This window comes from Anomaloglossus baeobatrachus, chromosome 5, assembly GCF_048569485.1.
Source record: "Anomaloglossus baeobatrachus isolate aAnoBae1 chromosome 5, aAnoBae1.hap1, whole genome shotgun sequence".
Lineage (NCBI taxonomy): Eukaryota > Metazoa > Chordata > Amphibia > Anura > Aromobatidae > Anomaloglossus > Anomaloglossus baeobatrachus.
In genome coordinates, this window is record NC_134357.1 from 389334232 (window position 1) to 389347390 (window position 13159).

The following is a 13159-nucleotide window of genomic DNA, read 5'->3' on the forward strand; positions in this document are numbered from 1 at the left end:
GGAGTCCATCGCAGCTTGATCGCTCGGGGAAACCAAGGAATCATCCCGGTAAAAACATCATTCCCCTTCCTCCGGCTCCTCAGAGACTGTGGAACATGTGGGAGAACCCTATCTATGTACCCCAGAGGGAGAACCATGGGGGTCATGCCCTTTTTCTGATCTGCAACCAGTGAAGCAGAGGGCTGATTCTTATCAGAAGGACCCTCTATAGAGGTGGCATCAGGTTGCGTTCTGTCCAGGGCCCCCGAGGGGTGTGAGGACGATGTTTTATAGCCAGCACCAGGTTCTGGGAACTGTGCCCATTCCGGGGGACTGGGAGCCGTAGGCTCTGGGCTGGCAGCGGTTGCTGCGGTGGTGGTGTTGGTGGAGGGGGGGAGCTACAGGGGCACCGGATTCACAGAAGGAAGAGGTGCTGATGTGTAGCCCCACAAGTGCAGTGTCGGTGCATTACCTTCAGGGACTCCACTCGGCTGGATCTTGTCACTGGTAGGAAATCTTCTTTGTAGTTTGTCGTGACGCCACTCTCAGATTTGCGGTCAGTGGGGACCGCCACTGCAGGTTAAGGGATGCCTGGGGCTGATGGTGGGTGCAGCCAGTTGTAGTAGCCTCCTGAGAGTGAGGCAAGCCCCAGGGCCCTGTGTAGATGTGTAGAACTACAAGGCGCAGAATGACTCAACACAGGCAGGATGTCTTTCAGGGTTTTTACTCACAGTTGATGGCAGGGTGAGTGACCCGGGCGTAGCTGGGATGAACCAAGTGGGAACCAGGTGTCCTTCAGGCTGACTTGTGAGGGTGACTACTAACTCGCCTTCCTTAGCCCTTGGTGGTTTGGGGTAACCCCGACTTTTAGTCCCTATGGGGGTCACCCAGGGAAGATGCTGCAGCCTCTCTCCCCTTCGTTTGCCGTTTGCTTGTCGCCTGGACCAGGCCACTCCAGCTGCTTGCCTCCTGTGACCTATGGGCCCTAACTGTGGCTACGTGGCTGCGGCTTTTGTGGTGTTGTGGCGTGGGCTTTGAGAGCCCCACACCGGCAGGTTTAGCAAAAGAAAGCTGGATCTATCTCCGCTTCGGGATCTGCCGCCCGTTTGGGCCTGGTACTCTCTAGCAGTCTCCTTACTTCCCACTCCGTTGCTCTCTCTCTAGCTGAAGATGGATTTCGGGTAGCACTCCTAGTTGACCGTTCTCCCCCGTCGGTAGCCACTGCGCGGACGCTGTCAGACTACAGCAGCCCAGGGGAAGGGGTCAGCTCTCCTCGGAGCTCCCTGGACTCTGCTCTGAACCGGCTCACATCTGGGACCTTCACTGCTGCTCCTGTCTGAGCTTCACTTTCCTGCTCCTCACTCCTCCACACTCTGCTTCAGACTCTAGACTGTTTACTCCTCCTTCTCTTTTCCCTTTTGTGCCTGCCTACGCCACCTAGCAACCAGACTCTCTTACCACACCCCTTGAGAGGAGATGGAGGCTTTTGGCCCCCTCCACTATTCCAGTGAAGGTGAAGGCTTTTCCCCCTCCTGGGATCCCCAGGGGTCCTCTCATGGGTACATGTGTGAGACCTGATCACTATGCGCCTGTGTTCCACACCACGGTCAGCCTTCTGGATTACCTGTATTGTACTGTCCCCAGCATGGGTGCAGTACTCAGTGGTGCCTGACCAGGTCAGGGGCGCCACATTCCCCCTTAGTTATCACCAGCACGTCCTCGGGCTGCAAGACAACATTTTAAAAATGCATAAAACATTAAAACATGTAAAACATTTTTAAAAGCACCAGGTACCATACATCACCACCCTCCACCCACAAGTCCGTTAACCCACCCAAACCCTTTCAGGAGGCAGGTCACCGGTCCTTTTGGTAACCAGATCTGGGCCATCTACTTCCCCAGACCTTTCCTCCAATCTGCCTCTCCCGTTGGCCGCGGCTTCAGCCACTTCTGGCAGGATGTAGAGGCGGCTTTCATGGGCTGGTGGTTTCAGGGTATACCTGGCCTGATGGATCCGCGCCTTCAGCCTCTTCTGGCAGGATGCAGAGGCGGCCTCCACAGTTGGTGCTGACCAGGTACCCTCTTTGTGGTGGAGAGCCAGGCCCCATAAACAGGCATGCTCTCTGGTCGCAGGCGAGCCAAGGCCCTATATACGGACGGGCTCCTCCTGGTTGCAGACGAGCCAAGCCCCTAAACAGGCTGACTCTGGTGGCGGTGGTGCCCTTTTGGTGTAACTATTTACACTGCGAGAGTTTGTGGCTATAGCCAGTTCATAGCCTTAAGGTTTATGGTTTTCTCACACAAGTTTATGTGGGCACATACTTAAACGTAAACGTTGCAAAACAAACTTTCCAAACTGGTCAAAACTTGCTGTACTTTACTTAAACTTATGCAGACTCCTCTTCACCAGGGCTTGGGCCTGTAGGGCTGCGGCACCTGTTGGTTTCTTGACCTTTTTCCTCATCTGTAGTGGTCTCATCATTAGGTCTTTGGTCTTTTCTTTCTTCTTTGGGACATGGCACTACATCTAGCGCGTACCACCCTCTTTCTCCTTGGTGCATGGTGAACTGTACGGAGTCTCCCATCTTTAAGTTTCTGCCAGGGTGTCCTCTGGGCAGATTAGCTCTGACGTCTCTTCTGTTGACGAAGATACCTTCCTTTATGCCAGGTGCTACGATGAACCCGTATCCTGACTTGAGGCTGAAGTCCTCCACTACTCCTCTGCAAAGGGGTCCTCGGACCTGTGCTTTGGCTCTTCTCAGGAACCTTTTTTCTTGTAGGTCTCTGGCCGTGATGTCATCTCTCTGCTCTGGGGATGGCGGTGCAGGGGAAAACTGAGTTCTGCTGCGGCGCTGTGTCCTGCGGGCTGGATTCTGCGAAGTGCAGCTTACAAGCTCCCAGGTAGGGCGGTTGGGCAGGTCTTCGTCAGCAGGAGGTGTCAGGTCTTCCTCGTCCCAGCGGGAATATGGCAGCATCTCCGGCTCTGGGACTAGCACTGCTGCTGGCTCCGGGGGCAACTCCTCAGCTTCTTGCCCTCCTCTCCCCCTTAGTTCTTCGCTGATCTCTGGTCGTGGCAGCGCCGGGGATGAGTGTTCCTCAGCTGGCCCAGGCGGTGGACTCTTCAGCGTGGTTGCTGCAGGGGTTGCCTTAGGGGTGTGCGGAGGGAGCATGTATCGGTCCACCATCTCCTGTGGGAACTTGGCCTCCATGTCAGCCTTCAGCTGCCAGTATGCGGGGTCCTCCCCCAGCGTGGGCTTTCCAGCAGGGACCTCTTTGGACTCGGGAGCGGTGTCTGCTCTGGCCTTGCAGGCCGGGGTAAATGGTGATGCAATCTCTTGGCGGGCCGCGCCCTGTATGGCGGCGGCCTGGTCTTGGCGGGCCGCGCCCGGCATGGCGGCGGCCTGGTCTTGGCGGGCCGCGCCCTGTATGGCGGCGGCCTGGTCTTGGCGGGCCGAGCCTGGCGTGGCGGCGGCCTGGATCTGCGTCGCTGTTGCGGCCAGTTCTTGGCGGGCCGGACTGGGCATTGCAGCCGCGGTCTGAATTGGCGTCGCATCCTCGATGGGGTCCGTGCAGGCTGGGCTGGGCGTCGCTGCAGTGATCGGGGCTTGACGGGCCGCACCCGGCAGGGCTGCGGCCTGGTTCAGCATCTCACTTGCGGCTCGGACGAGCGTCGCTGCTGCGGTGGGGTCTTGGTGGACTGGGCTCAGCAGGGTGGCAGCCTGGGTCAGCGTCACACCTGCGGCACGGATGAGTATCGCCGTGGCAGTCGGACCTTTGCGGGCCAGGCGGGGTGTCGCTGCGGCGGCCTGGATTTGGCGGGCCGCACCTAGCGTGGCTGCGGCCTCGCTCAGCGTCGCTGCGCCAGGCGCCTCTTCTGGGACCGCGGTCGTAGCAGCAGGGGTCGGAGCACTTGCGCTGGCCGGGGCAACTCTGGACTCACCCATCGGTGGCACCATCGGGATCTGAGTCGTCGCCGCTCGATCTGGCAGGCGTCGCGCGGCTCCCTCCTCGTAGGTCCGAACCGCCGCAGCCATCTCCAGAAGCTCCATGCGTTCCTCTCTGAGCTGTCGCATAATCCTGGCCTCCAGCTGATCGCAGAAGATAGCAAGCTCCCGGCACCACCAGGCAGCAGAGCCTGGTTCTGGGTATCCACGTCCGGACTCCATCTCTTCTCTCTGCAGCAGCAGGCTTGTGGCTCTCTTTCCTTCCCGCCGTCTCTGGACGCTTCCACTCTCTTCACAAGCGAGGTCAGAACTCTGCAGGGGATCTCTGGGTAGCCACACCTCTTCGTGGGCGGTAACTTCTTCCAGCGCGGGCTGCTGTTGTTTTTCAGCGCGCTTTTCATGGTGGCAATATGGCGGCGCTTCCAATTTTTCAAGCGGACCGCCCAGGCACATGGTCACCTGTCTCAACAGGTCTAGTCCTTATCCTGTTCGTGACGCCAGATGTGTAGCCCCACAAGTGCAGTGTCGGTGCATTACCTTCAGGGACTCCACTCGGCTGGATCTTGTCACTGGTAGGAAATCTTCTTTGTAGTTTGTCGTGACGCCACTCTCAGATTTGCGGTCAGTGGGGACCGCCACTGCAGGTTAAGGGATGCCTGGGGCTGATGGTGGGTGCAGCCAGTTGTAGTAGCCTCCTGAGAGTGAGGCAAGCCCCAGGGCCCTGTGTAGATGTGTAGAACTACAAGGCGCAGAATGACTCAACACAGGCAGGATGTCTTTCAGGGTTTTTACTCACAGTTGATGGCAGGGTGAGTGACCCGGGCGTAGCTGGGATGAACCAAGTGGGAACCAGGTGTCCTTCAGGCTGACTTGTGAGGGTGACTACTAACTCGCCTTCCTTAGCCCTTGGTGGTTTGGGGTAACCCCGACTTTTAGTCCCTATGGGGGTCACCCAGGGAAGATGCTGCAGCCTCTCTCCCCTTCGTTTGCCGTTTGCTTGTCGCCTGGACCAGGCCACTCCAGCTGCTTGCCTCCTGTGACCTATGGGCCCTAACTGTGGCTACGTGGCTGCGGCTTTTGTGGTGTTGTGGCGTGGGCTTTGAGAGCCCCACACCGGCAGGTTTAGCAAAAGAAAGCTGAATCTATCTCCGCTTCGGGATCTGCCGCCCGTTTGGGCCTGGTACTCTCTAGCAGTCTCCTTACTTCCCACTCCGTTGCTCTCTCTCTAGCTGAAGATGGATTTCGGGTAGCACTCCTAGTTGACCGTTCTCCCCCGTCGGTAGCCACTGCGCGGACGCTGTCAGACTACAGCAGCCCAGGGGAAGGGGTCAGCTCTCCTCGGAGCTCCCTGGACTCTGCTCTGAACCGGCTCACATCTGGGACCTTCACTGCTGCTCCTGTCTGAGCTTCACTTTCCTGCTCCTCACTCCTCCACACTCTGCTTCAGACTCTAGACTGTTTACTCCTCCTTCTCTTTTCCCTTTTGTGCCTGCCTACGCCACCTAGCAACCAGACTCTCTTACCACACCCCTTGAGAGGAGATGGAGGCTTTTGGCCCCCTCCACTATTCCAGTGAAGGTGAAGGCTTTTCCCCCTCCTGGGATCCCCAGGGGTCCTCTCATGGGTACATGTGTGAGACCTGATCACTATGCGCCTGTGTTCCACACCCCGGTCAGCCTTCTGGATTACCTGTATTGTACTGTCCCCAGCATGGGTGCAGTACTCAGTGGTGCCTGACCAGGTCAGGGGCGCCACACTATCATCCCCTAGTAGCTCAGCGTGGCAGGATACATTAAAAAAGTCTTATAGTTGTTGCTGTAGTTGTGCAGGGCATAAAACATGTGACTGCAACCTCTGGCTGATGAGCCACAAACTCTGATTGTAATGAGGGAGCAATGCTCTGCAGAGCTAATGTGCAAGTGAGGATATAACTCACCCAGAACCCTGATGACCCCTCCCCCCCTCCTCCTGCATCCCAGTTTCTGTGGGAAGGAGGAAGCCAGCTCTGAGAGACACCCACAGGCTCTGATCACAACAAGAGGGAGCAATGCTCTGCAGGGCTCCTATGTGAGGAGAGGTACTCGCGCTTTTGTGAGGGGGCGTGGCTTATCGAGTGTCAGAGGGGGCGGGGCTTAGCTCTGACAAGAAGGCATGAGAAAATATAATAAAAACAAGAAATGGTGGGAAGGGACTCCTCTTCCCCGCTCCAGCCCTGCACAGCAATGGTGGACAGAAAAAACTCTATAAGTGTACCACAGCTGCAGGTGCACCGAGTCCTGGGGGCTCTCCCCCTCCCCCCGCCACAGGTGGAATGCTATGCAGGACTCTGCAATTAGAACATGTGCATCCAGACATTGTGACCTTTGCTCCAATTCCTGTCAGGGAGCCAGTGTGGAGATTCTGATGCCTGCTGTGCCCGGTCACAGAGCGTGTATCAACTCAGAGCCTGCCAGAGGAACTGAGGAAGTTTTTCATTTTCTGGAAATCATAAGCATCTCACCTCAGCTCCTGTGGAGATGGCAGTCTGCTGCCTGGTCACGCTGGTGCAGAGCGTGCATCAACTCAGAGCCTGCAAGAGGGACTGAGGACGTTTTCATCTGTTCTGGGTTCTGGAAAATCGGTGCCTGTGAGAACCGTCATCCAGTGAGTAACAGCCCAGGATCCAGGGTCGCAGGAGGGGGTACGGGGAGGCGACACTCCGCGTTCCCGCCTGTTGATGGTTTTGGGAAATCGGTCCCCGAAGGAAACCGTCGCCCTCTAAAATTCTTGCTGCAGTAGTCTGCAGAGATGTGCCTCCTATAGACACTAAGCTAAAACTGAAGTAGCCTGGCTGGACCAGGGGGTGTATACTGCAGGGGAGGAGCTAACATCTTTGTATCTACTTAGTGTCCTCCTATGGATAAGCAGCATAACACCCATGGTCCTGTGTCCCCCAATGAGGCGTCAGAGAAAACTGTACATTTCACAAACTTTACTTGCTTGTATTTCAAAAACTATACATCCGAGCTGACAACTAATCTTATATCAGCATGATAGCACCAGTATAGCACTGGCTTTAGGTTATATAAGAAAATCCTGCTGATTGGTGTACTTTAAAAAAAAAATAAAATTGCAAATGATGAAGGCATTTTGTTGTGTAGTAAAACATTATAAAACTTTTGTAAAGTTATTCTTATTTTTGAAGTCCATAATAAAATGAACAATTGTTATAAAGATTATCCGGTTTATTTTGTAATGATACTAATATCATAGTATAATAAGTATACTTTATTTTTCAAGAATTCATGTTTGCAAAACATTAATAATGGTAAGTATACTGACATTCAAAAAGTATAGTAATCATCAGATCTGATTGTTATTGAGAAAAAAAGCAAAGATCTAGCCCCATACAAGGAACAAGCAGTGCAAGTAGTTAGTAAAACTGATATGGTTCTGTCCTCAATCTCTGGAATCATTGTAAAAAAAAAAATACTGCAATCTTTTATTGATTATAGTCTGATATTTCAACATAAAAATATAATGTAGCCCTAGGCCTAATATAAAACTTGACTAGAAGCTTCATATTATTAAGGGCTGTTCATATTTTTAATTTTGGTATTTGCCAAGCCAAAAGAAAACAGCCTACAGTTTTTACTATACTTCTACAGAACAAAATACAGTTTTTAGAGTTTTCAGACATTTTTGTTCAGCTGATATAGAGATTGTTCTGTGAACAGTCCCGTGCGCTTTCAAATATAGCCTAGGAGAATACGGTAGACTTTCAAATATAGCGCAGGAGAATACGGTAGTTCAAACTACTGTTATAATATGTGTACATTAGCTACACCATACATATGTCATACTGAACACCACCACTAAAATCAGCTTCCAGCACAGAATTGTGCAGCATGCATTATTTAAAATACACATATGTACTCTGCCTAAATTTGGGGTACATAAACTAATTGAGTAATTATGTCTATATTACTTTACCTGAAAGTTCGTCCACTAGACTGATGACATCATCAGCGGTCCATTCCTTGGACTCTGCGTCATAGAGTAGTTTAATAGCATCAGCTAGACCCTTAAGACTATTCTCATCTGCCAGCCCTTCTGTCATCTTCAGCCATGATATATACCCTAAGGACATGTATGCAGCATATTAACTGTATGCATTAACCAGGTGTCTCAATACACATGTATATACTGAATTTTTAGAGAAGTAGAGATGTTCTTTTTTGCGAAGTACATTCTATCTACCTCTAGGTGGTGATAAGAGCATTGCTAAGTATAAACTATAGTTTAAAAAGAGCCAATGTCTTATTAGCCAATTTCATCCAGATGAAAGAATTTTATATGTGTCACATATTTTTATAGATGGATACATGTAGCAGTTGTTGGCTGTTAAGGTAAATCTGATGTTTACCCCCAAAATATACTGATATTGATAGTCAATTTTAATACCGGAGGGCAGTATTTTTTTTTTGTCTGCTACCGATATTAATGCTTGATTCATTTTCTGACATAAAAAAGGAATCAGGTTATTTTAACTTTACAATCACTGACATTTATACAACAAAACATTTAATTTGGATGATAACAAAAACAACAAGATACTGTTAAAAAAAGAAAGCAAGCTAACATTAAGTTTGAAAACCCAGCTAGGGACCATAGGGCTATAGGGAAAAATGTTATTAGTTCAGCATGGTCCTTATCTTTCTGCGTCGATTTGCGTGATTGAAAGGTCACTGACTACCTATGTGCACATATGGGAAATAACTGTATCAGCCAAAGCAGATGTGGAGAAGACGGTCAGAGGCTGTACTGGACTAGTCCCACCTCTTCCTATGTTATCCAGAATATTATGTTTAATCAGAAAGAAAGACATGTCTTCCTACTATACTCTGATTCATGCTATTTGTGGTTTCGGCAGCATAAATCTAGTCACAGGATCCTGTTAAAGACACTTAAATTAAAGAAAAGTGTCATGTGCGAGTTGCTGAAATATGTCTAATTGTGTACTTCAGGGCAACTTCACAAACACACACACGCGCACACGCACACACACACACGCGCACACACACACACAGACATACACAGACATACACACACAGACAGACACACAGACATACACACACACTCAGACAGAAACACACACACACACACACACACACACACACAGGCATACACACACACACACACACACACACAGACATACACACACACTCAGATAGACATACACACACACACACACACACACACACTTTTTCAGTGTCCATAAATACAAAGAAATGAGATTCAATCATTTTTTTACATTTTTTGTGTTTTTAGTGACTTTTTTATTTTTGTGCATCTAAAACTTTTTTTTTTCCCCAAAGGTTACCTATTGTTCAGTAAATTGCTGTGACTCCTTAAGGGGTTGTCTACTCATCATAGATATATAAAATTGCAAAGGCTTGTAAAATAAGCAAATAATTTGTTATAAAAAAATACTCTATTCTCAAGAATAGAGGGATTTTTAGTTTTCTTTACAGCTCGTCGAATAAACTACTGCCCACCTTTGGTGGCCAGCCTGCTAGGCAAGGAGCGCAGCACTTGCAAGCTCTTTGCTATAAAGCTTGCACACACTGCTCATAAGTTGGCTGAATCACTGGAGGGCACTGTTAGCTCCCCATTATCCATGATCACATAGCACACAATTTGGGTCAGCAGTCTGAATTATCAAGAAAGGGTGCATCATCTCCTAGTAAGCAAAAAGCCAAGAGAAAGGGGAGCGGTGAAGACTTGGGAAAAACCTTAAACGGAAGAAATTTGGAAATCAGTTTGGTTATTTAATATTACACTAAAATTCATATTATATTAATTTAAAGGGCCTTGTATGCAGGAAGCCAGACATCGACATATAAATGATTATTTCATTAGTTGGGATATATCCATAAGTAGTAATATCTGTAACAGGCAGGAATGATGTAAAATATAACAGAGATAACCAAGCCAGAGTTACGCGCTTGCTCCTGAATTGGGAGGTCCCAATTATGTTCACTCATATAACACACTCTACAACATTTAAAAATAAAACTTAATAACCATAAGCATGGCATAAACGCAACTTGTACATAAAGTAGCAGTTTCTTACCATCTAGAGTAGACACAGGCCCATAAAGAATGTAAAGTAGGCGAGCCTGGTTGACTATTGGCCATGGCTTAAGTAGTCTTGTAAGCCAAAAAGCAGAGTCAGTGCGGTGGGTCCAATGATCCAGTAGTACATGACGACAAAAAAGACGCACGCGAAGTTCTAATTTATATGATGACCCTGAAATTGTTAAAAGTCCATTTAAAGTATTTAAAGGGTAAACAAAAATTAGTTGTAGCAAATTCATTTATTTATTGAGCTTCTTTCTATATTAAGAAAAAAATAATAACGACATGACTACCAGATACTAGTAGACTAAGGGGTACGTTGCACGCTGCGACATCGCTAGCCGATGATAGCGATGCCGAGCGCGATAGTCCCCGCCCCCGTCACACATGCGATATCTTGTGATAGCTGCCGTAGCAAACGTTATCGCTACGGCAGCTTCACACGCACTTACCTGCCCTGCGACGTCACTCTGGCCGGCAACCCGCCTCCTTCCTAAGGGGGCGGGTCGTGCGGCGTCACAGCGACGTCACACGGCAGACGGCCAATAGAAGCGGAGGGGCGGAGATGAGCGGGACTTAAACATCCCGCCCACCTCCTTCCTTCCGCATAGCCGGTGGAGGCAGGTAAGGAGATGTTCCTCGCTCCTGCGGCTTCATACACAGCGATGTGTTCTGCCGCAGGAACAAGGAACAACATCGTATCTCCTATTGGTGCGACATTATGGAAATGTCCGACACTACACAGATCACCGATTTACAACGCTTTTGCGATCGTTTATCGGCGCATCTAGGCTTTACACGTTGCGACGTCGTTACCGGCGCCGGATGTGCATCACTTTCGATTTGACCCCAACGATATCGCAGTAGCAATGTCGCAATGTGTAAAGTACCCCTAAGGGTTATAGCATACTTGCAATTATGGGTGCTCAAGAAGGGTTCAAAGCCGTCATTAGATACAAGAGAACTTGGCACACCAAAATTAAATATAAGGACTTTATTCTACAGGCAATACAAAAAATGAAAAATGTAACATTTCAACTCCTATATTTGAGTCTTCATCAGACACTAAAATTAGACAAATACAGAAAAGAAAATAAATATATATAAGTGTGACATCCAAGGGTAGATTACAACAAAAAAATTATATAGCTCATATTAATTATCATATGAATATTACATCCAATCTCATTTACAGAAAAGATGATGACTCATTTCTTGAAATAGATTTATGTTTTATGCTGTCTCATTCTCTTTTAAAGATTTATCTATAGATCTTACGGTGATTTTGACAGAGTCACCATCTTAAAATGCACCAATCACCAGGAGTTCTATACTGGCACTATCAGGCTGATTCTATACATACCTATAGTTGTCAGATTAGATGTATAGTTTTTGAAATACAGGCAAGTAAAGTTACAGAAATGTACTACCGCTTTTTGATTGGCAGCAGCTGCCGAATAGTTAATATGTGCGTGGGGTTTTGCTATCTTTTCCTGCCCCTATCTGCTGCCTGGCCTCTGTAGATGCTAGACTGTATGGGCTCCTTCCAGGTATGAGTCATTTCTGTCATGTGATAGGGGCGTGTTAGAAATGCAGCACATACAGTCTAGCATCTACAGAGCAAAACACAACCCGCATATTAGCTATTCGGCAGCTGCTCCCAATCAAAAAGCTGTACATTTCTGTAACTTTACTTGACTGTATTTCAAAAACAATACATCCAATCTGACAACTAAAGGTATGTATACAATCAGCATGATAGTAGCTGCATAGCACTGGCTTTAGTTTATATAGGAAAATCCTGGTGATTGGTGCGCTTTAAAGGCATATCCCTACACAAGAATGTATTGGTTGGTTGATTTATTTTTTCTCTGATTAAAAATACAGTGTGATGTTGCTGTCTGTAAAGGTGATTGGATATAATATTCATTAATATGAGATATCAATTTTTTGTTATTATGTACCCTTGGAGGTCACACATATATTTATGTGTTTTCTTTTCTGTATTTGTCTAATTTCAGTGTCTGATGAATACCCAAATATAGGGGTTGAAAAGTTACATTTAGTTTTTTTTAGATTGCCTGTAAGTCCTTGTATTCAATTTTTGCAAAAACGTAAGAAGCCATCCCACCTCGTCACGGTGTACCCATCTGGGACAGTCCCTAGCCGACTAAAGTTAAAACCATTATACATACCTGATTGTTTTAACTTTAGTTGGGTAGGAACCGTCCCAGATGGGTACACCGTGACAAGGTGGGATGGCTTCTTACGTTTTTGCAAAAATTTATATACTAAGTACCCTGCTATTAAGCACTTGCATTTTATTCATTATTATTAATGGTATTTTTCATACAATTTTTCTCTTTGTTTTTTTCTTGTCTAGAGGCTGCCATTTACATGCTTGTTGCATGTTTTCAGTTTTTTTTGTTACAGCTCAGTTTTTTGGTGTTTCTTGTATTCAATTTTGTTGTGCCAAGTTCTCTTGTACCACTTACTAGTGTCAGTATAATTCACCGCAAAGGACATAAATTCAGAAAAAAAATAAAAAAAACTCACCTGAAAAAGCCACCAGCCAACAAGGGTCAAATGGCATACAGTTAGGTCCAGAAATATTTGGACAGTGACACAAGTTTTGTTATTTTAGCTGTTTACAAAAACATGTTCAGAAATACAATTATATATATAATATGGGCTGAAAGTGCACACTCCCAGCTGCAATATGAGAGTTTTCACATCCAAATCGGAGAAAGGGTTTAGGAATCATAGCTCTGTAATGCATAGCCTCCTCTTTTTCAAGGGACCAAAAGTAATTGGACAAGGGACTCTAAGGGCTGCAATTAACTCTGAAGGCGTCTCCCTCGTTAACCTGTAATCAATGAAGTAGTTAAAAGGTCTGGGGTTGATTACAGGTGTGTGGTTTTGCATTTGGAAGCTGTTGCTGTGACCAGACAACATGCGGTCTAAGGAACTCTCAATTGAGGTGAAGCAGAACATCCTGAGGCTGAAAAAAAAGAAAAAATCCATCAGAGAGATAGCAGACATGCTTGGAGTAGCAATATCAACAGTCGGGTACATTCTGAGAAAAAAGGAATTGACTGGTGAGCTTGGGAACTCAA

At 47.7% G+C, this 13159-nt stretch overlaps 1 protein-coding gene and 1 long non-coding RNA gene across 4 annotated transcripts in view; one reads left to right on the plus strand and one right to left on the minus strand.

Annotated features, from left to right (window-relative positions):
* The window catches only part of FBXO47 (F-box protein 47), a 242821-nt gene that overhangs the window by 13917 nt on the left and 215745 nt on the right, over positions 1-13159 (minus strand). For all 3 annotated transcript variants that reach the window (XM_075347655.1, XM_075347654.1, XM_075347656.1), the window contains exons 7-8: positions 10039-10215; positions 7896-8042 (exon numbers count right to left, since the gene is read on the minus strand). In XM_075347655.1, the coding sequence (XP_075203770.1) occupies positions 7896-8042; positions 10039-10215 (324 nt within the window). The remainder of the gene's footprint in view (positions 1-7895; positions 8043-10038; positions 10216-13159) is intronic.
* The window catches only part of LOC142310177 (uncharacterized), a 90333-nt gene continuing 88839 nt past the window's right edge, over positions 11666-13159 (plus strand). Inside the window, exon 1 of the long non-coding RNA XR_012754103.1 lies at positions 11666-11781. This is a non-coding gene — a long non-coding RNA (uncharacterized LOC142310177). The remainder of the gene's footprint in view (positions 11782-13159) is intronic.